Genomic DNA, 27,644 nt, shown 5'->3' with positions numbered 1-27,644 from the left:
CGTAATAAATTACATTATGTCTTCAACCATAAGGTTTTCAGATTACTGCAGAATTTCTCCTGAAATGGGGGCACTAATATTTTCTCTACTGTTCTGGTAAGGACTCATAGTAGCTTCAATATTCCATCATAAATGAGTGCAACTCCGGTTTAGTGTTGAAGGTTTAACCTCATAGATACGTTGTTGTTGGGATGTAACTTTTTTTTTTTTCATTCTATACCTTTGTTACATGTTCATTCTGTATGATGGTTCGATTGTGGTGTGATTGGCCTGCCTCAGTTATGTTAGTCTGCAACTCTCCTTTAGTATTTAAAAAAATGGTCTCCATTACTTCTTCCAAATGCCTGAGACCTAAATTTAGGACCCCTCAGCTCTACAATCAAAGTTCTCTTTGAATGTCTAAGGCTGGTTTCACACTTGCGTCTCGTAGCGCTGTGGATGGGAGCGTACTTCCTTCTTCCTTCCTCCGTGAAGCTCCACCTACTGCCGGCTGCGCCCAGAGTTTCCCTGCCTTTGGATGCCAATGTATCCGCATGCAGCGATTTGGGGTGTGCGGTGACCGCAGCGGAACGCAAAATCACCGCAAGCGGATACATCCGCATCCAACGCATGACCCTGCATGCCCAATATTAAAGATAGGTACGCTGGGAAATGCTGGACGCAGTAGGCGGAGCTTCATGGAGGAAGTAAGTACTCTGCTATGAGACGCAAGTGTGAAACAAGCCTAATATTTCTCCTTGAAACTCATCTGATAGAAAATATTGGCCCCTACGATAATTTAATTCCCAAGAGCCACAAAGCCACGTACTCAAATTACCTTCATAGAATCATAGAATGGTAGAGTTGGAAGGGACCTCGTGGTCCAACCCCCTTCTCAAAGCAGGATTCACTAAATCCTCCCAGACAGATGTGTGTCCAACCTCTGTTTGAAGACTTCCATTGTAGGAGACCTCACCACCTCTCGTGGCAGCCTGTTCCACTCATTCATCACCCTAACTGTTAAAACGTTTTTTCTAATATCTAATCTATGTCTCTTCCCATTCAGTTTCATCCCATTGCTTCTAGTCTTTCCTTGTGCAAATGAGAATAAAGATGATCCTTCTACAATGTGACAGCCCTTGAGATATTTGTAGACAGCTATTAAGTCTTCTCTGTCTTCTTTTTTGCAAGCTAAACATTCCCAAATCCTGTAATCGTTCCTCTTAGGACATAGTTTGCAGACCGGTCACCATTTTGTTTGCTCTACTCTGAACTTGCTCCAGTTTGTCTATGTCTTTTTTTAAGATGTGGTGCTCACAACTGGACACAGTATTCTAGATGAGGTGTGACCAAAGAGGAGTAGAGGGCAATAATGACTTCACGTGATCTAGACGGTATGCTTCTGTTAATGCATCCCAGAATTGCATTTGCCTTTTTTGCTGCTGCATCACACTGTTGACTCATGCTCAGTCTGTGATCTATTAGTATACCTAAAGGCCCCTTCACATTAAGCGACGCTGCAGCGATACCGACAACGATCCGGATCGCTGCAGCGTCGCTGTTTGGTCGCTGGAGAGCTGTCACACAGACAGCTCTCCAGCGACCAACGATGCCGGTAACCAGGGTAAACATCGGGTAACTAAGCGCAGGGCCGCGCTTAGTAACCCGATGTTTACCCTGGATACCATGCTAAAAGTTAAAAAAAAACAAACACTAGATACTTACCTACCGCTGTCTGTCCTCCAGCGCTGTGCTCTGCTTCTCTGCTCTCCTCCTGTACTGTCTGTGAGCCGGAAAGCAGAGCGGTGACGTCACCGCTCTGCTTTCCGGCTCACAGTCAGTACAGGAGGAGTGCAGAGCGCAGCGCTGGAGGACAGACAGCGTTAGGTAAGTATCTAGTGTTTGTTTTTTTTTACTTTTAGCATGGTAACCAGGGTAAACATCGGGTTACTAAGCGCGGCCCTGCGCTTAGTTACCCGATGTTTACCCTGGTTACCAGTGAAGACATCGCTGGATCGGTGTCACACACGCCGATCCAGCGATGTCTCCAGGGAGTCCAGCGACGAAATAAAGTTCTGGACTTTATTCAGCGACCAACGATCTCCCAGCAGGGGCCTGATCGTTGGTCGCTGTCACACATAACGATTTCATTAACGATATCGTTGCTACGTCACAAATAGCAACGATATCGTTAACAATATCGCTATGTGTGAAGGTACCTTAAGTCTTTTTCACATGTGCTGTTGCTTAGCCCTATTCCTCCAATTCTGTATATGCTTTTTTATTTTTATTGCCCAGATGTAGTACTTTACATTTTCCCCTTTAAAAACCATTCTGTTAGTTGCTGCCCACTGCTCCAGTTTATTTATATCTTTTTGAATCCTCTCTCTCTCTTCTCTAGTATTTAGCTATCCCTCCTAGCTTTGTGTCATCAGCAAATTTAATCAGTTTACCCTCAAATCCTTCATCTAAATCATTGATAAAGATGTTGAACAATACAGGGCCCAGGACAGAGCCCTGTGGTAACCCACTTGAGACATTCCTCCAACTGGATGTGCAGCCATTTACGACCACTCTGTGGGTCTGATCTCTAAGCCAGCTATGAATCCACCTAACAGTTGCCTTGTCCATTCCATACTTAGTCATTTTTTTCAATAAGGATTTTGTGAGATACTTTGTCAAATGCTTTGCTGAAGTCAAGATATACTATATCTACAGCATTTCCCTGATCGACCCAGTCAGTGATTGTGTCATAGAAGGAAATTAAGTTAGTCTGACATGACTTATTAGTTACAAACCCATGCTTACTCTGTTTAATCACTTCATTTTTATCCAGGTATTTGCATACATGTTTAATAATTTGTCCAAAGACCCACTGGCCTATAGTTCCCTGGGTCCACCTTCTTCCCCTTTTTGAAGATAGGAACAACATTTGCTCTTTTCCAGTCTTCTGGGACTTCTCCTGTTCTCCAAGAATTTTCAAAGATTATGGAGAGTGGTTCAAACATGTCTTCTGCTATCTCCTTCAGTACTCTGGGGTGTAATTCATCTGGACCTGGAGACTTGAATTCATTTATGTTAGCTAAGTGTTTCCTCACTGTTTCCTCACTGTCTTTCTGTTTATAGACATCCTGGATTCTTCTATTCCCTTGATAGGACAGTGAAAATCAGTTGATGTTACATTTCCTTCCTGAGAGAAAACAGATGCAAAAGAGGAATTTAAAAGTTCGGCCTTCTCAACATCCTTTCTTACCATTTCATCATTTCCATCCTGTAAAAATCATAGCATCTTTCACTTTTCCTTTACTTTTAACATATCAACAAAATCCTTTTTTATTTCTTTTGACGTCCCTTGCAAGCCTTAATTCATTTTCAGCTTTAGAAAATCTGATTTGTGCTCTGCAGGTTCAGCAGACCGCATTATATTCTTCTTAAGATATGCCTCCCTCTTTCCATTTGATAAACATTTTTCTTCCTTTTTAGCATGTGTTTAAGTTCTGTGTTAATCCATCCTAATTTCCTTAAATGCTTCCTATTCTTCCCTCTTCAGAATTGTTAACGATTGTGCTTTGAGAATCTCATTTTTCAAGATTTCCCATCCTTCCTGGACATTTTTATCCTTAAGGATATCCAGCCATTGGATCCCTCCGATTCTCTTTCGGAGTCCTTTTAAAATCTGCCTTTCTGAAATCTAACTTTGATGTCTGAGTCTTCACAGGTTTTCCTCCTCTAGTTTTCCAAAATTCTAAAATAGCATGGTCGCTACCTCCTAGGGTCCCAGCCACTTTTACCTCCTCAACCATTTCCTCCCTGTTTATAAGGATTAGATCAAAGGTAGCAGATCCCCTTGTTTTCTCTCCTACCTTTTGGAAGGTAAAATTGTCAGCAGGAGAGGATAAGAATTTGCTTGACCTGTTAATTTTGCCTGAGAGAGATTCCCAACAAATGTCTGGATAGTTGGAATCTTCCATGACAACTATGTCATTTTTGGAGAACTTGGCCATTTGATGCATAAAGAGTTCATCCATATCTTCAGCTTGCACAGGCGGCCTGTAGTAAATGCCTAAAATCGTGTCATTTCCATTGTTCTGTCCTTGTATTCTTACCCAAACAGTTTCCACAGAACTCCCAGTCTCTGAAGCTTCAATCTCTGTGCAGATATACGTTTTTCTAACATACAATGTGACATCGCCTCCTCGTTTATCAAGTTTGTTTCTTGCAAATAAGTTGTATCCTTCTAGCATTGTATTCTAATCATATGTATCGTCCCACCTTAGAGAGCTTTCACTAAAATAGTCAGTGTTGCTCATCATCCTTTAACCACTCTACATGGATCTGGACTTACACAGAGACCCCTAGGCTTGGGCCATGATGATACTTGTTGTTTTGTGGCGTGAAATGGGAAGAATAGGTAGCCGGGTCACAACCAGCAGGACAGAGAAAATACAAAATCAGAATACACATTAGTAGTCTGTAAATGGGTCGTCTTCTCAAAAGGAAATTCTACACAAGCCGGGAGCTGAGCACAGAGGAATAAACCAGAGGAGAACAAGGCTGTATCTGGCAGCTTCCGGCAATATGGTTCAACATTTAGTAGGGTGTGATGCTTTCCAGTTGGCTGAAGCAAGGAGCAGATTACTGCAGCTGGACAGCACATACACACCCACACTGCCAGACTTGATTGTATTACACATCCCAAGCACCCTAATCTTAGTGGTCACACAATGCCTACACCGCCCAGAGCTTCTGGTTCTGACATCTCCTCACCAGCGCTGCCTGCAGAATGAATAATGTCGTGCATGGTGACAGAAGCAGACTACGCAGGAGCAGATCCCAGAGGAGATAAGATATACCATTTTCACAAGCCTTAGGCTGGGTTCCCATTGCGTTATGGGACCTCGTTTAACGGACAGCGTTGCACGGCGAAATTAACGCCGTGCAACGCGTCCGTTAACGCGCCCATTGAAGGCAATGGGAACGCGCTTCACTAGCGCGTGCCATGTTCGGCACGCGCTAGCGACGCGGCGTTGATTCCTGGCGCGCCGCGGACGCTGCTTGCAGCGTCCGAGGCGCGCCCGCGGTCCGTTCCCCGCTCTCGCAGATCGGGGATCTGCGAGAGCGGGGACGTTACCGCGACCCCGACCGCAGCCCCATAGAAAACATTGCGTTAGCGCAATCCGCTAGCGCTAAACGGATTGCACTAACGCAATGTGACCCTAGCCTAAATATGACAAAATGGCAGAAAACCAGAGCAGTAGAAATCCCCATAAAGTGACTCCATTTTGGAAATTATAACCCTCAGTGAATTAATCTATTGGAGTAGTGACTATTTAGACTCCACAGGACCTTTCCGGAAATTAGCACACAGTGGATGTTGGAGAGTAAAAACGTAGTGACTAGATTGTGTTCCACCGTAATTTAAGTGGCTTCTTCTCACTATAAGGCCGGCCTCACACTAGCGTGTTTTACGGACGTAAGAGAGGTGCAGAAAATACGGATTGCATACATTACAATGCTTCTCTATGCCCCAGCTCCTATCAGCCGTATTTTACTGATCCGTATTATACGGTGTTCTACAGCCGTAGAAAATCGCAGCATGGTGCGTTTGTCACTGCATTGTGCAAAAAATACGCCAATGAAAGTATATGGGGGCCAGAAAAATACGGATTACACACGGATCAGCAGTGTGACTTGCGAGTACAGTAAAATCACACTGACATGTTAGAATAGCTAAGAGAAATGTCTACACATAGTATAGGGGTGTATATATATCTATATTATATATATCAGTGAGACACATATATGTATATATAGTAATATTTCATACAGCGCTAGATAGCTTAAAAGCCGATAATTCAATTGCCGACTTTTGCTATCTCTTTCCCAAACCCGACATAATATGAGACATGGTTTACATACAGTAAACCATTTCATATCCCTTTTTTTTTTTTTTTTTGCATATTTCACACTATTAATGTTAGTACTGTGTATGTGCAAAATTTGGGCGCTCTATTAATTTAAAGGGTTAAAGCGCGGAAAAAAATGGCGTGGGCTCCAGCGCAATTTTCTCCGCCAGAGTGGTAAAGCTAGTGACTGAGGGCAGATATTAACCCCTTCATGACCTTGGGATTTTTTGTTTTTCCGTGTTCGTTTTTCGCTCCCCTCCTTCCCAGAGCCATAACTTTTTTATTTTTCCGTCAATTTGGCCATGTGAGGGCTTATTTTTTGCGGGACGAGTTGTACTTTTGAACGACATCATTGGTTTTAGCATGTCATGTACTAGAAAACGGGAAAAAAATTCCAAGTGCGGTGAAATTGCAAAAAAAGTGCAGTCCCACACTTGTTTTTTATTTGGCTTTTTTGCTAGGTTCACTAAATGCTTAAAATGACCTGCCATTATGATTCTCCAGGTCAGTACGAGTTCATAGACACCAAACATGACTAGGTTATTTTTTACCTAAGTGATGAAAAAAAATTCCAAACTTTGCTAAAAAAAAAAAAAAAAATTTGCGCCATTTTCCGATACCCGTAGCGTCTCCATTTTTCGTGATCTGGGGTCGGTTGAGGGCTTATTTTTTGCATGCCGAGATGACGTTTTTAATGATAGCATTTCGGTGCAGATACGTTCTTTTGATCGCCCGTTATTGCATTTAAATGCAATGTCGCGGCGACCAAAAAAACGTAATTCTGGCGTTTCGAATTTTTTTTCCCGCTACGTTGTTTAGCGATCAGGTTAATGCTTTTTTTTTTAGTTCATAGATCGGGCGATTCTGAGCGCGGCGATACCAAATATGCGTAGATTTTATATTTTGTTTTATTGATTTATTTTGATTGGGGCGAAAGGGGGGTGATTTAAACTTTTATATTTTTTTTTATTTATTTCAACATTTTTTTCAACTTTTTTTTTTTACTTTTGCCATGCTTCAATAGCCTCCATGGGAGGCTAGAAGCAGGCACAACCCGATCGCCTCTGCTACATAGTAGCGATCTGCTGATCGCTGCTATGTAGCAGAAATGGAGGTGTGCTGTGAGCGCCGACCACAGGGTGGCGCTCACAGCCACCGGCGATCAGTAACCATAGAGGTCTCAAGGACCTCTATGGTTACAATGGAGATGCATCGCCGACCCCCGATCATGTGACGGGGTCGGCGATGACGTCATTTCCGGCCGCCCGGCCGGAAGCGGTAGTTAAATGCCGCTGTCTGCGTTTGACAGCGGCATTTAACTAGTTAATAGGTGCGGGCAGATCGCGATTCTGCCCGCGCCTATTACGGGCACATGTCAGCTGTTCAAAACAGCTGACATGTCCCGGCTTTGGTGCGGGCTCACCGCGGAGCCCTGCATCAAAGCAGGGGAGCCGACATTGGACGGTATAGTACGTCCGATGTCGGTAAGGGGTTAATAGCCTGGAGAGGGTCCATGGTTATTGGGCCCCCCCTGGCTAAAAACATCTGCCCCCAGCCACCCAAGAAAAGGCACATCTGGAAGATGCGCTTATTCTGGCACCTGACCACTCTCTTCCCATTCCCGTGTAGCAGTGGGATATGGGGTAATGAAGGGTTAATGTCACATTGCTATTGTAAGGTGACATTAAGCCAGATTAATAATGGAGAGGCGTCAATTATGAAATACACAGGTTTTTGTAATATTTTATTATACTGGTAATCCACCTGAAGACCCTCGTTCTGCAAAAAAGGTAAAATAAAAAAACAACAATATCCCATACCTTCCGTCGTTCTGTCACGTCCAACTATGTAAATCCATCTGAAGGGGTTAACTAATTTTACAAGCAGAAGCCTGCTAATGCAGCTGCCCCTGTCTGTAAAACCCTGGGGAATGAATGGAATGTAGATCAATGACCTGTAGTTACCTTCAGTTGTGGTGATGCGCCCTCTGCTGGATGTCCTCATATGAACTCGAGCCTGGGAACTTTTTAGAATATTTTCCCACACTCGAGTTCATATGAGGACATCCGGCAGAGGGCGCATCACCGCAACTGAAGGTAACTACAGGTCATTGAACTACATTCCATTCATTCCCTGGGGTTTTACAGGCAGGAGCACAGCTGCATTAGCAGAGCTTCTGCTTGTAAAATTAGTTAACCCCTTCAGATGGATGTACATCGTTGGACGTGACAGAACGACGGAAGGTATGGGATATTGTTGTTTTTTTATTTTACCTTTTTTACAGAACGAGGGTCATCAGGTGGGTTACCAGTATAATAGAATATTACAAAAACCTGTGTAATTCATTAAAATACTTTGTAATAATGTGTGTGTGTGTGTGTTTTTTAACCATTTCATACTATTGGATTAATAATGGATAGGTGTCATAATTGATGCCTCTCCATTATTAATCTGGCTTAATGTCACCTTACAATAGCAAGGTGACATTAACCCTTCATTACCCCATATCCCACCGCTACACGGGAATGGGAAGAGAGTGGCCAAGTGCCAGAATAGGCGCATCTTCCAGATGTGCCTTTTCTTGGGTGGCTGGGGACAGATGTTTTTAGCCAGGGGGGGCTAATAACCATGGACCCTCTCCAGGCTATTAATATCTGTCCTCAGTCACTGGCTTTACCATTCTGGCGGAGAAAATTGCGCGGCAGCCCACGCCAATTTTTTCCGCGATTTATCCCTTTAAATAGCTAGAGCGCCCAAATTTTGCACATACACACTACTAACATTAGTAGTGTGGAATATGCAAAAAAAAAAGGGATATGAGATGGTTTACTATATGTAAACCATGTCTCATATCATGTCGGGTTTGAGAAGGAGATAGGAAAAGCCGGCAATTGAATTACCGGCTGTTAAGCTATCTAGCGCTGTATGAAATTATATATATATATATATATAGTAGCGTGGCTAAAGGTCATGTGATTAATGGGCGGTATGTATCGCAGAGGTGGGTGGCCCTGTGATGGAAGCCTGGGTATGTTTTGCTCAAGCAGATCTACTGCTGAGGGATTTGTTTACATTGGGAAGGCTTCCAGGTGATTGGAGAGATGAATGGGTTCTGTCACCTACAAACCCACCCTAAGAGGCGTGTTTGAATACCTAAGATGGTTTTGTGTTGAAGGACCTGTGGTGATGTCACACTCACCTGACTGGCCATGTGACAGGTATCTGGGTGCGGTTACACTTATGTAAAGAGGTGTGTAGCACATGGAGTGAGAGTGCTTGGAAGTCTGTCAGGGTGGACAAACTTCCATGTGTCCTGGCTGGACACTGCAGAGTGGCCTGTGTGTTGGACGGTTCCACGTGGGGACAGGTGTCCTGAACAACACACAGAGACCATCTTTAGGCTGGAGAGCCTACGTGCTGGACATGGCACAGCCTGAATGCTTACAGGTCTGAGAGAGAGCGGAGCTCTACTATAGATACTGAGGACATTTATGCTATGTCGGTCTGATGTAAGACTGTTTACCCTTGTGTTGCTGACTTAAATGGTTTATGGAGTGAATAAACCTACATGAATGCTGAAGAGAATGTGCCTCCTGTTTCCTCCTATGCATCCGAGCGAGTACAACCCCTACAATAAAATATATATATATATATATATATATGTGTGTGTGTATATATATATATATATATATATATATATATATTACAGTATATATGTTTTTACGATTTTTTTGAGAACATGGATCCATTGTATGTCCATATGTCGGTTTTGCAAGCCTGCGAGAAAATCTCACAGTACGGATGCCATACGGATTACATACGGAGGATGCCATGCGCAAAATACGCTGACACACCCTACCTACGGATGAAATACGGACCACTATTTTGGGGACTTTTCTGCGTATTACAGCCGTAAATTACGGACCGTATTTTTATACGCTGAGTGTGATGCCGGCCTAATAATGCCAAATACATGGATGCTAAATGTGGTTTGGCACACTGCAAGGCTCAGAAGTGAGGGGAAGATATGAGTTTGGGAGAGCTGATATTGCTGGATTGGTTTATGGAAGCCATGTTGCTTTTCAAGAGCCTTTGAGTTTTGTTTGTATGCACATCTCCATCGTCTATTTGGTTTCTCCATCCTTTAACTCCCGTGTTCCACTGTGTTGTTTTGTAAGTGTATTTTGTATGGTTATTTTTATTTATCCCTTTACGTCTTCCCCTTTTTTGTCTATTTAGTGCATCACCATACAGTTAAATTTCCACCCTCCCGGGGGAAGAAGGAAGAAGGGACCGAAAAGGGTTAATTTAGGTGCTTAGTAAGATTGTTGAATCCGGCATCTCCACCTTCAGGAGTAATCCTAGGGACAGGTCACCCCTATCTCTAGGGACCCTGGTAGCACCCAAAGTCCCTAGGAATTGCGTTACACTCTGTTTTTCCACTGACAGATGATGGACCTGATTGGGGACTTGTTTTTTTTTGTTTTTTTTTTTTAGATGAATGGAAGTTTTTATTGATATTATTTTCACCTACATAACATTGGTGGCTTTTTATTCCATATTTGGGAGACAGAATGGACAAGCATTTGAATACAATGCTATATTGGTTCATGCTATGCAGTTTTTTATTAGACTGTGAACTTTCATTGTCTTGAAGAATAATTCAGTTGTTTTACATAACTTGCCATTTTTACTGACCGTTTAAGCAGAAATGTTGAACAATAACAGATTCAATGATAATTTATTAAAAAATAATAATTGGTTTATATTTTGGCAGATGACTGTACCAGATCAGTGGGACAGGTGACATCCTCAATTTTTAAATCAGATGATTTTGAGATCCCACAGGATACAACTGAAGTGAATGCCATTACTTCGGCTATACCATCATTCCTTCACAGCAAAGATTTGTCATCTGATCCTTTGAAACAGGTCCTGTTTTCTGATTCATTACCGACTACAAAGGGAAATCAAAGTCACAAAATGAGCATTAAAAAACAAGCTGATCCTAAAGCAGATAAGCCATTTTCATGTTCAGAATATGGGAATAGTTTTCTTCTCGAAAAGAATTTTCTTAAACCTCAAAAAATTAATGCAGAGAATAATCAGAAATCAGATCTTGGTAGGCACCAGAAAAATCACACACGGAAGAAGCAATTTTCATGTCCAGAATGTGGGAAATGTTTCATCCAGAAATCAGCTTTGGTTAAGCACCAGAGAATTCACGCAGGGGAGAAGCCTTTTTCCTGTTCACAATGTGGAAAATGTTTTAACTGGAAAGTGCATCTTGTTACCCACCAGAGAACCCACACAGGGGAGAAGCCATTTGCATGTTCAGAATGTTGGAAATGTTTTAACCATAAATCAGATTTTGTTAAGCACCAGAGAACTCACACAGGGGAGAAGCCATTTCCATGTTCAGAATGTGGGAAATGTTTTAACCAGAAATCAAATCTTGCCAGTCACCAGAAAACCCATACAGGGGAGAAGCCATTTTTCTGTTCAGAATGTGGGAGATTGTTTACCCATAAATCAAATCTTGTCAGTCACCAGGCAACCCACACAGGGGAGAAGCCTTTTTCCTGTTCAGAATGTGGAAAATGCTTTAGCCTGAAATCACTGCTCATTAAACATCAAAGATCCCACACAGGTGAGAAGCCTTTTTCATGTTCAGAATGTGGAAAATGTTTTGTGAAGAAAGCATCTCTTCTTAGTCACCATAGCAGTCACACAGGGTAGAAACCGTTTTCATGTTCTTAATGTAGGAAATTATTTACAAGGAAATCAACTCTAAACAAACATCAGAGAAGTCACACAGGGGAGAAGCCTTTTTCATGATCAGAATGTTATTATTTAACCAAAAATGTTATCTTTTTAAAAGGGTTGTCCACTAGTTTGACAGCTCCTTGTCATGCCTCATGTTTGGCCTTGTTAAAATAAAACACTTACACTCACCTTCCAAGCCAGCACCCAGTCAGCACCCGTTCACTGTCCCCGCCTCTGGACGTATGCTTTCTGACTTTTTTTTTCTTATTGTTCCATGTGTCCAAATGTGGGGATAGTGACTCACTAAATGCAAGTGCTGACACCACTGGAACAACACCAGTATGGAAGATGTGAGTATGGCTGGGTTCACATAGCGTTAATGGCGTCCGTTAGACGAACTACATTACACCGAGGCATAACACGGTGGTAATGTAGTCCCTTATGCTGCCATTAACTCCTATGTCGGACGCATCGCTAGCGCACGCTCACAATGGGCGTGCGCTAGCGATGTGCCGTCATTGAGTAACGGACCCTGAGACACGGGCTACAGCGTTTCCGGGTCCGTCACTGCTAGCGCAAATAGAGCTAGCAGATACTCTATCTGCGCTAGCGCGATGGATAATGTCGGCACTTGCGTCAGCAGCCCATTCACGTATGTGTTCAACGGTCTGCTGTTTAACGCAATGTGAACCCGGCCTAAGTGTTTTTATTTTAACTGCACCAAACCTAAGGAATAAGAAGAGTTTGTCCAAGTAGTTGACAACCCCTTTTAAAGATCAAAAATCCCACCCAGGGAGAAGCAATTATCATGCTTAGTGTGAAAACTGAAGTACTGAAAAATCATTTTTTGTTAACCATCAAAAATAACTCAGACGGAGAGAAACTATATATGTTATTGACAAATTGTACAAAAACATATCACAGTCGTATAATTAAATGAGTATAGGAAATTACTTCAAAATTTAATGTATTTTAGGGATTATAAGACACACTTTTAGCAAGAAAACATTTAGCTAAATTTGTCAGCGCATCTTTTAGACAGGAGGTGTAAAATATTAGTATTTTAATAATAAAAATATAGATTACTTAACATATGCAGAGTTAAACTAGCAAATAGATACTCTGGTTAGTGGGTTCTCAGAAGTCCTAGACTATAGGCTTAAGTATTTCAAAATGAGGTAATGTACAAATAACTAATATGCATATTCCATAAGTTACTAATGTTCTTCTAATATGGTAGAGGCTATGAACATAGCGGCAAATCACCATATGTTGTTATGAGACAGGAAAAATAGAAACCAATGTACAGTACAGACCAAAAGTTTGGACACACGTCATTTAAAGATTTTTCCTGTATTTTCATGACTATGAAAATTGTACATTCACAATTGAAGGCATCAAAACTATGAATTAACACGTGGAATTATATACTTACCAAAAAAAGTGTGAAACAACTGAAATGATGTCTTATATTCTAGGTTCTTCAAAGTAGCCACCTTTTGCTTTGATGACTGCTTTGCACACTCTTGGCATTCTCTTGATGAGCATCAGGAGGTAGTCATCAGGAATGGTTTTCACTTCACAGGTGTGCCCTGTCAGGTTTAATAAGTGGGATTTCTTGCCTTATAAATGGGGTTAGGACCATCAGTTGTGTTGTGCAGAAGTCTGGTGGATGCACTGCTGATAGTCCTACTGTTAGCTGCTTTTTTCTTGCCATAATACAAATTCTAAGTAAAGAAAAATGAGTGGCCATCATTACTTTAAGAAATGAAGGTCAGTTAGTCTGAAAAATTGGGCAAACTTTGAAAGTCTCCCCAAGTGCAGTGGCAAAAACCATCAAGCGCTACAAAGAAACTGGCTCACATGAGGACCGCCCCAGGAAAGAGTCACCTCTGCTTCTGAGGATAAGTTTATCCGAGTCACCAGCCTCAGAAATCGCAGGTTAACAGCAGCTCAGGTTAGAGACCAGGTCTAGCAGCAGACACATCTCTACAACAACTGTTAAGAGGAGACTTTGTGCAGCAGGCCTTCATGGTAAAATAGCTGCTAGAAAACCACTAGTAAAACACAGGCAACAAGCAGAAGAAACTTATTTGGGCTAAGGAACACAAGGAATGGACATTAGACCAGTGTAAATCTGTGCTTTCGTCTGGTGAGTCCAAATTTGAGATCTTTGGTTCCAACCACCGTGGCTTTGTGTGACGCAGAAAAGTTGAACAGATGGTCTCTACATGCCCGATTCCCACTGTGAAGCATGGAGGAGGAGGTGTGATGGTGCTTTACTGGTGACACTGTTGGGGATTTATTCAAAATTAAAGGCATACTGAACCAGCATGGCTACCACAGCATCTTGCAGTGATAGGGTGCTACGCCAGATGACCTGGCCTCCACCGTCACCAGACCTGAACTCAATCGAGATGGTTTAGGGTGAGCTGGACTGCAGAGTTAAGACAAAAGGGCCAACAAGTGCTAAGCATCTCTGGGAACTCCTTCAAGATTGTTGGAAGACCATTCCCGGTGACTACCTCTTGAAGCTCATCAGGAGAATGCCAAGAGTGTGCAAAGCAGTCATCAAAGCAAAAGGTGGCTACTTTGAAGAACCTAGAATATAAGACATAATTTCAGTTGTTTCCCACTTTTTTGTTAATTATATAATTCCACATGTGTTAATTCATAATTTTGATGCCTTCATTGTGAATGTACAATTTTCATAGCCATGAAAATACAGAAAAATCTTTAAATAAAAAGGTGTGTCCAAACATTTGGTCTGTACTGTAAGTCTATGGGTCAAAATAGTTTATAAGCCGACCTAACTCCTGGTGAGATGGATCTCATACCCTGAGAATCTCCAACCCAGAACACATCAACCTCAAGACCATATGTAAGAACCAATGAATGGTTGTTTTCTATAATCTAAAACCTATTTTTGTGTGCTATGAACTTACTTTTCTTCATTTTTGTAATCCCGTTTTGAATGAACATTAAACAAGATTTGATTTATCCACACAATTCAATATTGTTTTCCTTTCTATCCTAACAGTGCTTACTTAAATAATAAGAAATGTTATTTTCTTTCTAACATTTTGGTGAGCCAGCCAAATCTGATTTTTGTGCTTTTTTGTGTGGATGTTTTTCCTTTGCACATGGGAGAGGAGAGCTTTATAAAGACACCTGTTGTTCAAGGCATAGGAATTCCACTATTTCAAGTCGCACAGATCAGACAGAATCTACAGACGAGTGAGGATTCGTGTCTTCAACTATAAAAACCTGCATGTGTCCTATGCATTCGGAGATATGAGGATTTCGGTAAAGACACAGAGGACCATCCATTGAGAGTTGGATCAATCCAGGAGAGGAAAGATCTAGGAAATCAAGTGATCTGGAAAGTTTCTAATGGTTGTAAACCTGTAGTCATTGACCCTAGTGATTATAGCCATATTTGAAGTATTTGCTTAAATGATGTTGTGTCGTCAGACCTTTTGTGGCCTGAAACTGGTGGTGATGAGTTACTGACCGAAATTGTACACCTTTTTCCTTCTCTTTGGACTCTGTTCAGGAATGAGGTTGGTACAATGAAGGATATTGTAAATGTGTAAAGGCAAGATCCTCCACCACAGCGTCTGTATATATTACCTCCAGAATTAATTGATTCTATGTCAAAGATCATACAGTGATTGCTAGATCAAGGTATCTTCCTGAAAGGCTAATTCTGTAAGTAACCAATACCCAAAACATAGGCAATCTGGGGCACTTCCAAAATTGCACAAAATATCAGAATAGAGAAAAAGCGGAAGCTTTGTGCCAATAAAAACACTGAATTTTATTAATAATACAATAAAAATTCTAATGAAGTCCAATAACAATCAGTGGAGATACATGATACAGAATATACTGTCTGCTAAGGAAAAATACACACAAAACACCTATCAATAATCAAATGATCCCAAATGATTGCAGGTAGATAGATACAATTAAACCTAAATATGCATAGCGTAATAAGGGATAGAGTGTAAGACCCAACTGTAATCAATAAGGCAGAAATAGCTAGTATATTGCTGTATATGCAGTTAGAATAAACCATTAAAAAGTCACAGTGGGCAAATGTCTAAGATATGTGGGCTGAAGATGATATGCCTGAAAACTATATGATAAACAATCACATGCCACAGCATTAGCAGAGGAAACAATTGGGTAAACTTTTAGTAATAAAATGTATGTTGGCAAACAAACGCCTAACACAGGGAATATGAAGGCCCTAGAGATCCTAAATGGAGTTACTATATACTTCCATATAGTGGCTGCAAAGTGCGTGTCGTGCTAAAGTGCAAGGCATAGGGAGAGGACAGGGTGTATTTACCTGAAAAAGCAGATCAGTAGATGGACCCCCGACGCGCGTTTCGCGTTTAAGCTTCGTCCAGGGGGATAGTCTATCCCCCTATCGCTTTTTCTCTATTCTGATGTTCTGTAAGTAACAATCCTTTGTGGTGTGTCTTGAAATCTGATGGTTCTTATTAGTGATGAGCGAGTGTACTCGTTGCTCAGGTGATCTCAGAGTATTTGTTAGTGTTCGGAAATTAAGCTTTCATCGCCTCAGCGGAATAATTTACCGCTATTAGCCAGGCTGAGTACATGTGGGGGTTGCCAGGTTGCTAGGAAATCCTTACATGTAATCAAGCTGTATAGTAGCTGTAAATCTTTCAGCTGCGGCAATGAAAACTTAATCTCCAAACACTAACATATACTCGGAGATCACCCTAGCAACGAGTACACTCGCTCATCACTAGTTCTTATTGAATGATATTGGATTTGCGGATGTTTAACAAACATACTCCCAATGTAGCACCCATTGTTGCAGATACTCATGACTTGATGGCAAGGTTGAATGCAAAGGCAAAATAGTTATCTGTACTGGACATCAGTATTGTTTTTTTCAGTATACCTCTTGAAAAGAGTTGTCAGTGCAAGTTTGCATGTACTTTCTTGGATAAGCAATATCTGTTTTGCAGGTTACCTCAAGGAGCTCGCTTGTCACCTATTGTTTTCCATCAGGTGTTGGCAAAGGTATTATGCAGATTTTGAGGCCATATTGTATTTTGCAATATGTGGATGATATTCTGTTGTCTACTGAGGATAAAGAATCATATGTTTCTCTTCTGACAAAATTGTTTGAGCTGTTGCATGACGCAGGGTAGAAATTGAACACCAAAAAGGTCAAATTGATGTAGACCAAGGTCAGGTTTTTGGGAGTGTTGTTGACTTCAGGAAAAAGACAGCTACTGCAGGAAAGAATACAGGCAATTGCTTCTCTACCAATTCCAACATCACACAAGGCATTGTGACATTTCTTGCGTCTTATGAACTTTTCAAGGGACTTCATTGAAAATTTTGCAGACAAGGCCAGGCCTTTACAGACAATTAACATCAGTGCCTCAAAATCAGAACAAAATTTCATAGCAAAGGTAAACGAAGGGAACCGAAGGAATTCAGATAAGATTACCCAAAATTGTTGCTACACATACATTCATGAAAATTCATTAATCACTGGAAGAAAATTCCTTGCAGCAAGTATCAGAGTTTTCAAGTGACAGTGCAAAATTGCTGCTACACATATATTCGTGAATGTTTATAAAGAATATTCAATCACTAGGCAAAAAATTCCTTGTAGCATATACTCCAAATTTTAAGGTGACAGTGCAAAGTAGTTCATATTGGGTCAAAAGATGACAGTGCTAAATGATCCTTATTGGGTCAAATCCCATACTAGTGCACTTGCAAGATAATTGTAAATAGTCAAAAAACAATTCATTGACCGAAAAAAGAGGTATTCCCAATACCCAAAGCCAGACCCCACCATAAGTAATCAGAGTGGGACCGCCAAATATTGCATATTGATCCGCGTATCATTATAACAAGCTGCGTCTCTGAAACACAGGGCAGAGACCTCACCGTCAAATTCCACCAAATAGGGCCACAAATTATTATTATTATTTATTGTTATAGATCCATTTATTCCATGGCGCTTTACATGTGAGGAGCGGTATACATAATAAAAACAAGTAAAATAATCTTAAACAATACAAGTCATAACTGGTACAGGAGGAGTGAGGACCCTGCCCGTGAAGGCTCACAATCTACAAGGGATGGGTGAGAATACAGTAGGTGGGGATAGAGCTGGTCATGCAGCGATTTGGTCGATCGGTGGTTACTGCAGGTTGTAGGCTTGTCGGAAGAGGTGGGTCTTCAGGTTCTTTTTGAAGGTTTCGATTGTAGGTGAGAGTCTGATGTGTTGTGGTAGAGGGTTCCAGAGTAGGGGTGATACGCGAGAGAAATATTGTATACGATTATGGGAAGAGGAGATAAGAGGGGAGTAGAGAAGGAGATCTTGTGAGGATCGGAGGTTGCGTGTAGGTAAGTACCGGGAGACGAGGTCACAGGTATATGGAGGAGACAGGTTGTGGATGGCTTTGTACGTTATGGTTTTGTAGTGGTGTCTCTGGGCAATGGGGAGCCAGTGAAGGGATTGACAGAGGAAGGAGAGGCCGGGGAATAGCGGGGCGACAGGTGGATTAGTCGGGCAGCAGAGTTTAGAGTAGATTGGAGGGGTGCTAGAGTGTTAGAGGGGAGGCCACAGAGCAGGAGGTTGCAGTAGTCAAGGCGAGAGATGATGAGGGCATGGACTAGGGTTTTTGCAGATTCTTGGTTGAATGAACGGATTCGTGAAATATTTTTGAGTTGAAGTCGGCAGGAAGTGGAAAGGGCTTGGATATGTGGTTTGAAGGAGAGATCAGCGTCAAAGATTACCCCAAGGCAGAGAGCTTGTGGGGCTGGGGAGAGTGGGCAGCCATTTACTGTAATGGATAGGTTCGTTGGGGGGGTCATGTGAGATGGGGGAAAGATGATGAATTCTGTTTTGTCCATGTTGAGTTTCAGAAATCTAGCGGAGAAGAAAGATGAAATAGTGGACAGACATTGAGGGATTCTGGTTAGTAGGGAGGTGATCCAGAGATGTAGATCTGTGTGTTATCAGTATAGAGCTGATACTGAAAGCCATGAGATTCTATGAGCTGTCCCAGGCCAAAGGTGTAAATGGAGAAGAGCATGGGTCCAAGGACTGAACCTTGTGGAACTCCGACAGATAGGGGGCGAGGTGAGGAGGTGGTGTGTGAGTGGGAGATGCTGAATGTCCGGTCTGTTGGGTATGATGAGATCCAGGATAGGGCCAAGTCTGTGATGCCCATTGCACATTCCATCAACCTCATAGATGTCACACATAAAAAAATAACAGAAGACTGTGAGCAATCCACTCGGTACATATTACCTGGATGAACCCGCTGCTCCCCTGCCTCGTGGCACGCTACACCTTGGCTACCCCGACGCGCATTTTGCATCTGCTTCCTACTAGGGGCGTGTCTGAGGTCAGGCATCATGGAGTACTTAAAGTCCAGAGTAACCAATCAGGCTCCATAAACGGGGATATCCCAGGTGCATCATGCAGAGACAACGTCCACTTATCCGCCAATCAGGTACAGTGCATGGGGCTGCCCCCGGCGCGTCACCCGGAGGCCGCACCCACTAATCGGCATAACCACTCCCAATTGCCATGCGTCATATGAAGGCCGAGCCGTCGGCCACACAGGGCGAAGATGAGCTTCAATTTGTTTTTAAAAACCAGAGGCACTCCTCTCCGGGCCCACAATAGGCTGATTGTGGACCTATTACGGTTCATTCTTGAACACAATTATTTTTTGTTTGGCGGTAAGTTCTACCACCAGCTCAGGGGCACAGCTATGGCCTGTGCCCCCACTTATGCTAATCTGCTCCTGGGCTGGTGGGAGGATACCATCATTTTTCAGGACGAGGATGTCACATGGTGCCCCAGGATTCTATTCAGGGGCGCTACATTGATGACATCCTCGTCCTGTGGTCTAGGGATGGTCCCTCTTTTGAGAGTTTTGTTTCACATCTCAACACAAATGATCTGGGTCTCAAGTTCACGTGCGAGGTGGGGGGGTGACAGGATCCCTTTTCTTGACTTATTAATTTCTAGATGTTCTGATGGACATTTGAGGATATCAATCTTTCGAAAGCCCACAGCATCAAACAGCTTGCTGCGTTGGGAGAGTTACCATCCCCTTAATCTTAGAAAAGGGATCCCCAAGGGACAATTCTTAAGATTAAGAAGGAATTGTTCGTCCTTGGGAGACTTTGAGTCCAAGGCCAATAACCTCAAAAAAAGATTCAGAGACCGAGGATATCCATCACAGGTCATTGATGAGGGGTGTAGACAGGCCATGGCTTGTAATCGAACTGAACTTATACCAAGGGTTCGTGATGGAGGCAGCAAAATAACACGACTTATTGGAACATTTGACGACCAAAATCGTAAGGTCATGGGGATTCTCAAATGATTCTGGGGTATCCTTAAAGCGGACCCTGACATAGGTGGTATAATTTCATCTCATCCCTCTGTGACATTTAGAAAAGGGAGATCCGTACGTGATTTTGTATCACGTAGCCACTTCAGCACACCAAAACCAGCGGGCACTTGGCTTGATCGCCGTGAACAGGGAACATTTAGATGTGGCTCATGTAAATTCTGCAAATTTATCACAACAAGTAACACCTTTACTAGTGCCATCACAGGCAGAACTTTCCACAATAGATTTTTTGCTAATTGCAAAACGATAGGGGTTGTTTATCTGTGCACGTGCCCTCTAAATTACATAGGGAAAACAAAAAGGCCCTTTAAAGTGAGGATAGGGGAACACATTGGAGACATTTTACATCGGCGCGATACCCCTGTGGTACGCCACGTCAATGAGTTCCATGCTGGCGATGTGGGGTCGATTTCCTTTAAGGCCATCGAGACTGTCCCCCAATCTCAGAGAAGGGGTAATTGGGACAGGAAGATTATCCAGAGGGAGACTAGATGGATTTTCTTAATGGAATCTGCCAGTCCGGGGGGGCTAAATGAGCAATTAAATTTTGGGTGTTTTATTTAAATCTGGTTATTCCGCATAAAATTCTGTCTTGCTTACGTTATATTGGTCCGTACAGACCATGACGTCATCTATTAATCTGTCACTTAAGTTTAAGTGACTACGGTCATCCTCTAAATATCATCGGACCGGCTATGTTATTTTGTTATTATATTATTATGTTATTGTACATACGCGGTTATCTTTTGTTCTATATGCCCTTTGTGACTCTGTCCAGTGTTACATTTTTCCGGCTACTATCTGGCGGCCATGACTGAAATCAGTGTTCAAGTGCTTGCATTTTTTCATCTTACACAGCTGCTTATTATGTGCGGGCTTTTTTAGATCTGCATTGCACCATTTAAGGCATACGCAATAAGAAAATACCCTTTCATATATGAATATGGGCATGCGCAGTGTTTTGCACACGTGATGGCCGTTATGTACATAGCACGGCACGTAGTACTTGAGGATGTGTGCATTACTGGCGGCTCTGACATTGCCTACTATGCGCTTGCGTCCAGGCTGTGCACTGATTTTGGCTCGGCACAATGAGTCACCATGTGGACATGCGCAGTGCTAACCTGGCGTGTTTATTTGAGGTGTATGTATTTTGCGCGAACAGCCTTTTGGTCATGCGCACTATGAGTGCACGTGATGAACCTCCATCGCCTGCTATGCACTTGCGTCCGGGCTGTGTATTGATCATAGCTTGGCACAATGAGTCACTATGTGGTCATGCGCAGTACTGACCTGACGTTTCTATCTGCGTAATATGTCTTCTGCGCAAGCAGGTCTTTGGTCATGCGCACTATGGGTGCTCTAGGTGAACTCCGGAAGTAGTTCTTCTACTTCCGGGCTCCTGGCATATAGACTGCGAGAACGCTCACTCCATCACAGCTTTCTCCGGACCGCGTGCAGCGCTCACATCGCCCGCTGCTTTTTGCCCATCACTGGCAATCCCCTGATGAGCCCCTCTGGATTACCTGATGGGGCGAAACGCGTCGAGTTGAGACATCTGTCTCCTTGAGATAAGTGCATTATATGGACACATTTGTGCTGCTGGACTGGCGCCTGCCTATTATGTCACATGAATATGATGCGGGCTATTAGGCACAACGTAAACAGCACCTGAGTATCAATCTATCATTTTGTGGAGTCTATATTGGCCCTGGCTGGGAGGTTTTGTGCCCTGATCAATATTTCCTATAAGGGCTCCTCTATTTGCAGGAAACACTGTTTTTCCTGGCGAGATGCCATTGGGTCTGTGACTAAGTCACTATCTGGACATTCCCTTTTCTTTTCTTCTGGCGGTGATGCCATACAAGTTGTTGTGAATTCTGTGGCAGAGCTCCCTCCTGTGGTCACAAGTGGTACTTCGGCTGATTCTCTCTGGGAGCTTCCGTTTGTGGAGGAAACTGGTACTGCGGCTTCTGAGTTTCCTCCCTCAGGTGATCTGGTGAGGTCGTTAGGTGCTTCTCTACTTAACTCCACCTAATGCTTTGATCCATGCTTCCTGTCAATGTTCCAGTGTTGGACTTGTTTTTCCCTGGATCTTTCCTGTGGCCTGCTGCTCTGCATAGCTAAGTTCTTCTTTGCTATTTGTTTGCTATTTTTTCTGTCCAGCTTGTCTATATGTTTTGCTGGAAGCTCTGGGACGCAAAGGGTGTACCTCCGTGCCGTTAGTTCGGTACGGAGGGTCTTTTTGCCCCCTTTGCGTGGTTTTCTTTAGGGTTTTGTGTAGACCGCAAAGTTATCTTTCCTATCCTCGCTCTGTTAAGAAAGTCGGGCCTCACTTTGCTGAATCTATTTCATCTCTACGTTTGTCTTTTCATCTTAACTCACAGTCATTATATGTGGGGGGCTGCCTTTTCCTTTGGGGTATTTCTCTGAGGCAAGGTAGGCTTATTTTTCTATCTTCAGGCTAGTTAGTTTCTCAGGCTGTGCCGAGTTGCATAGACAGTTAGGCGCAATCCACGGCTGCCTCTAGTGTTGTTTGGAGAGGATTAGGGATTGCGGTCTGCAGAGTTCCCACGTCTCAGAGCTCGTTCTATTATTTTGGGTTATTGTCAGATCACTGTATGTGCTCTGACCTCCATGTCCATTGTGATACTGAATTGCCTTTCAGAACAACAAGTATTGATATGATAAACATTTTTATTTCTTATCTGGCGGGGATGCCCTTGTATATGTACCTATAACCCACATAACCAGGTGACTGATATATCTGGCGTTGATGAATTTAGGGATGCTTTATTTTTCTTTGGCAAGGATGCCCCTCTTTATATATATTTTTTTCTGGCGGTGATGCCATTAGGTTATACAAATGAGTAAATAACTCTTCCATTTGTGCATCCATATAAGCGCTCCGTACGATAGATCTGAGCTGTAGACGAGTTGTATTATGAGGCGCATTCTAACGAGTATTCTTTTTTAAGGTTATGCCGTTAACACTATGGTGACAACACTAATACTTTCAGTTGTGACTCAATCCCTAGAGCACTTTTTTCCTACTTACTGTTCTATACTCGAGTGATATTGTTCTTAAGGGTAATACCATTTAGTAGGAACTGAGACTTTATTATTATAGTAAATACATTTGAGTCCTTTTTGGTATTTTTTTCGCCTCCTCTCTTCGTAGTATGATCACTACAGATTATAAGAGATTACTGTGTGTAAAATATCCTAAACAACATCTTTCTTATTACTGTTTGTTCATCTTTAGCTCACACTATATACACCAGAGTAAATTGCATATTAGCTTAATAGTGCTATCTTTGCACCAAAAGCCAGTATTTAGCAGCACTGTTATTTTATATTTTACACTTTTACTTTCTTTTTGCAGGGATTCCTGTTAGGGATTTTAGGGTCAGTCCACGTTGAGCGGGGGTGCCATATCGTATCCCAGGGTGCCAACCTCCACTGCCAGGAAGGGAATCCTTTAGGGATAGGCACGTCTATCTTCCCTAGTCCTTTCCTGTATATTTGCATTTATATTTTTTCTGGCATTTTTATATATACCAGAGACCCTTTTTTCCGCAGGCTCCCTACTGCTGGTCTTGATGATATTATTGTTATCCGATTTTAATTATTACATTAAAATATATATTTTTTAGGTCTCTTGTTTGTTTTTTGGTTTTGCTACCAAGCTTCAATTTGTGCCACATCAACAAAAGTTCATACACCAATCCTCATAGGGGGAGATACACCTCCAAACCAAAACCCCGCTATGACCGCAGGAGCATAAAAACAATAAACAACTTCATCCTGGCGCCGTCTCTCAGGGCATTCCCTGCATGATGCGCCACGCCAATGGACAGGGCATGACACAAACAGAGAAGGGAAGAATGTGAAATTGAATGAGTATAGAGACTCATCACAAGAAAAGGGTATACCGAAACAGCACCTAAATCATGAATCACACAAAGGATAGTGAGGAGCGTCTGGGACCTCCCCTGCAGGATGGGGTGCCAAACAATACCATCAACCCCCGTGCGATCCAGAAGGGTGTGCTCCAGCCAGGTGAAAATTAAAACCCCAGTTCCCACAGGATAATGAAGGTTAAATAAGACAGCCACAGTTAAGATACGTGCCAATGGGGAGGTGCCGAGGTGGACATCGCTTGAATCTCATGTAAATGCAAAAGCCCATTACCAGAGGCAACTGCTGTACCTGAATAAAGCGGATGTGTGGGGCTAACACCATAATAGCTAGTCACCAAAAACAACCCCCACAGAAAAACATCAAACAAACACCCGACTCCTATACAAGAGAATAATAAGACTAAGTCCACTGCTTATTTAGGAATCTTCCTTTAGCCATGATGGCATACATTATCAAGCGGAGTCCAAGCCAATGTCTGGTGGTTCCTTACTTCACAATTCAGTACACCATTATGGGTCAGACGAATCCCTTATGCTTTTAATCAACGTTATACAATAAAGACCAGTGTCCAACAAAAGCCAAACGAGTGCCTAATTGTTCATTAATACATAACTCCGTCCTCAATTCCAGATCAAGAGAGTCCATTGTGTCTTTCATTTGAAGTAGTAGAAAGGGAGATGCCACTTGGCTGATGACAACCTCCTGATGTTGTCTCTGAATCACATCCCCTGGTTGATGGTTCCTTGATATATATAGCCCCGAAAATGCAAATAGGAGAACCTGAGAAATAATGAACAAGAATTAAAAATGATCTAAAAACATTGAAACGAAAACCTACACCCAAAACACAAAAATAAAAACATTTAAAACGACCAACCAAACAAAACAATATATGTATAAACAGAAAAAGTAGCCAAAAGATCAGCCAAAAATCATCACAGAAAGGATCCAAGACGCAAACTCTCATTTAATCCCTGTGGGGCCAGGGTGCCCAGCCAATAAATCCATCGGCTCTCAATCTGAGCCAAAGCTTTCCCCAGATCTCCTCCTCTGGGGCCCATACTCACAAGGTCTATGCCTTTCACGCTCATGAAACTGGTTACAGTCATGGAATTTTTTTATAGTGCCTCGGGATTGTCTTCAAGCTCGAGATATCTTCTACAGTTTTAGCTTTCTCGATATCCAAGACATGTTCCCGAACATGAACCCTTAATTCCCTAGTGGTAAGGCCAATGTATACCTTTCCACATGGGCAGGTAGAGTGGTAGATCACCCCCTTAGATGTGCATGAGATAAATTTCCTAATTTCATAGGTTTTAGACCCATTAAAGTTGGCAAACTTCTTAGTTTTGACACAATTGGCTCAGGCCCTACAGCGGCCACACAGAAAGAAGCCCGTCAAGTCATTACCGAAGCCTTTCTTCTTTATTGGCTCATAATGGCTGTGTACTAAAATGTCACGAATATTTCTTGACCTTTTTGATACTATGGCTGTCATGTCGGACGCTATTCACACCAGGGCGTCCGACAGACAGCGGTAATTCCACATACGTCCACTATACGCTTAGTGGCGCCGGCTAGACTTGATCCAGGTTGCCTGGGGTTAATCTAGCTGGTACTCTGGTTGGAAGCTGGGTCTTGCCCACGGCCTATAAATAGTCATGCTGGACTTTGGGCGTCGCCGATTATAGCTTGTGCTGCCTCATGCCTAGTGATTCCGGTCTAGAGTGGTGGTCTTTGAGGAGAAATATCATACCTGGTGGTGTATGATCTTTTGTTATATTTCTCCTTCCTATATTTGTATTTGTTTTGCCCTGTGCACATTATTGTGTTTTCCTGTGTGTCTGCGGCGTGGTGCGTTTTAAGTTTTCCCTGTCTGTACTTTCTGTGGGGGTTGGTGTGCGGTCTCTTCACTGGGTGGCGGGTGGTGGTTTCAGCATAGGGCTGAAACAGGAGTCAGGGCCAGGCCTGGTGGCCCAGACAAGCACACCTTTAGTGTAAATTCTGGGAGAGGGACAGACAGGGTTCCCCCTAGTCTGAGGGATATCGCAGGGGCCAGGGTAACCAGCCTTAGCCTCCCTATGCTCCCCGTGACATTATAATCGGGCAAAATTTTGTATTCCATGGATCCCATGACTTCCATAACCCGCCAGTTGGAAGCGCTGTCCTTACAGGTCACTGAGTTGAAGGGGGCGGTTCAGCAACAGGGCCTAGTAGTATCTAAAGTGCAAGCTGAAACTGCAGGTAGAGTTGCAGAGCCAAAGATCCCTTTACCTGAAAGGTTTGCTGGGGAACGCAGTAAATTTGTTATTTTTCGTGAAGCTTGCAAATTATTCTTTCGCATGCGCCCGATCTCAGGTAACGAGGCTCCGCATATGGGCCTGGTGTTGTCATTACTGAGTGGGGACCCCGAAGCATGGGCATTTTCATTACCATCTGATTCAGCTGCATTTAAGGGTACCGTCACATTAAGCGACGCTGCAGCGATGTAGACAACGATGCCGATCGCTGCAGCGTCGCTGTGTGGTCGCTGTCACACAGACAGCTCTTCCGCGACCAACGATGCCGAGGTTACATCACCGCTGTGCTCTGCTTTACGGCCGGCCCTTACAGTCAGTGCGGGAAGCTGACATCAAGGGATGCGACAGACACCGGAATGTAAGTATGTAGTGTTTGGTTTTTTTTAGGTAACAAGGGTAAATATCGGGTTACTAAGCGTGACCCTGCGCTTAGTAACCCGATGTTTACCCTGGTTACCAGTGAAGACATCTCTGGATCGGCGTCACACACGCCGATTCAGCGATGTCAGCGGGTGATCCAGCGACGAAATAAAGTTCTGGCCTTCTAGCTCCGACCAGCGATCTCACAGCAGGATCCTGATCGCTGCTGCGTGTCAACCACAACGATATCGCTATCCAGGACGCTGCAACGTCACGGATCACTATCGTTATCGTTCTAAAGTCGCTCAGTGTGAAGGTACCTTAACTCAGTGGAGATTTTTTTTTTCAGCTCTTGGGCTTTTTTTATTTCATCATTTTTTGTGTAATACGTGTTTTTTATACACTTTTTATACATTGTTTATGTAGCCTTCACTATAATTGCTGAGTGCCCCTAATTCCGGCTATTGAATTACATCTATTCATACAAAATTTATATTTATATTACCATTATCTATTTTTTATTTTATTTTTTCATTTTTTTCTGTTCCTATATACCCAGTCCTCTTCGTGTCCGTTGAAGTATTGCTATTTGAAATATCTGAAATATTTTTTATATATTTTCCTCCAGTTACAGGCACACTTCTGGTGATTGCCAATTGTTGCCCAGTATATATATATATCTATATATTATTTTTAATAAAGGCATTTTATTATATTGTACCTTTCCTTGTCCTCATTTTATTCGTAATTTGGTTACTAGATATATACCAATACACTCTTTTTAATATATAGGCGTTGATTTCCATACTTTGGGTTCTTTGTTATACTACAATACCGAATGGTCTGCCATTCGTCTACTAAGTAGTGGTCTCTCCTTCTTTTCTTTTTTTTGTATCTGGCACGTGTGCACTTGCACAGCTCTATTATTATTATTAATTTCTCTAGCCCATTTTTTGGTTTAATAATATTAT

The 27,644-nt window shown here is 42.6% G+C and overlaps 1 protein-coding gene and 1 long non-coding RNA gene across 3 annotated transcripts in view; both read left to right on the top strand.

The window, feature by feature from the left end:
• Nucleotides 1-14,660, top strand: part of LOC138663494 (uncharacterized) — a 289,916-nt gene extending 275,256 nt beyond the window's left edge. The window contains exon 2 of the long non-coding RNA XR_011318198.1: nt 13,555-14,660. This is a non-coding gene — a long non-coding RNA (uncharacterized lncRNA). The remainder of the gene's footprint in view (nt 1-13,554) is intronic.
• The window catches only part of LOC138663483 (zinc finger protein 547-like), a 35,604-nt gene extending 20,944 nt beyond the window's left edge, over nt 1-14,660 (top strand). For both annotated transcript variants that reach the window (XM_069749719.1, XM_069749720.1), the window contains one exon: nt 10,663-14,660. In XM_069749719.1, coding sequence (XP_069605820.1) covers nt 10,663-11,624 — 962 coding nt within the window. In that variant the 3' untranslated portion in view covers nt 11,625-14,660. The remainder of the gene's footprint in view (nt 1-10,662) is intronic.
• Nucleotides 14,661-27,644: the final 12,984 nt, after the last annotated feature.

The sequence above is a fragment of the Ranitomeya imitator genome, chromosome 2, assembly GCF_032444005.1.
Source record: "Ranitomeya imitator isolate aRanImi1 chromosome 2, aRanImi1.pri, whole genome shotgun sequence".
Taxonomy (NCBI): Eukaryota; Metazoa; Chordata; class Amphibia; order Anura; family Dendrobatidae; genus Ranitomeya; species Ranitomeya imitator.
The sequence above is the reverse complement of the archived record's forward strand: the minus strand, read 5'-3'. Positions and strand labels throughout refer to the sequence as shown.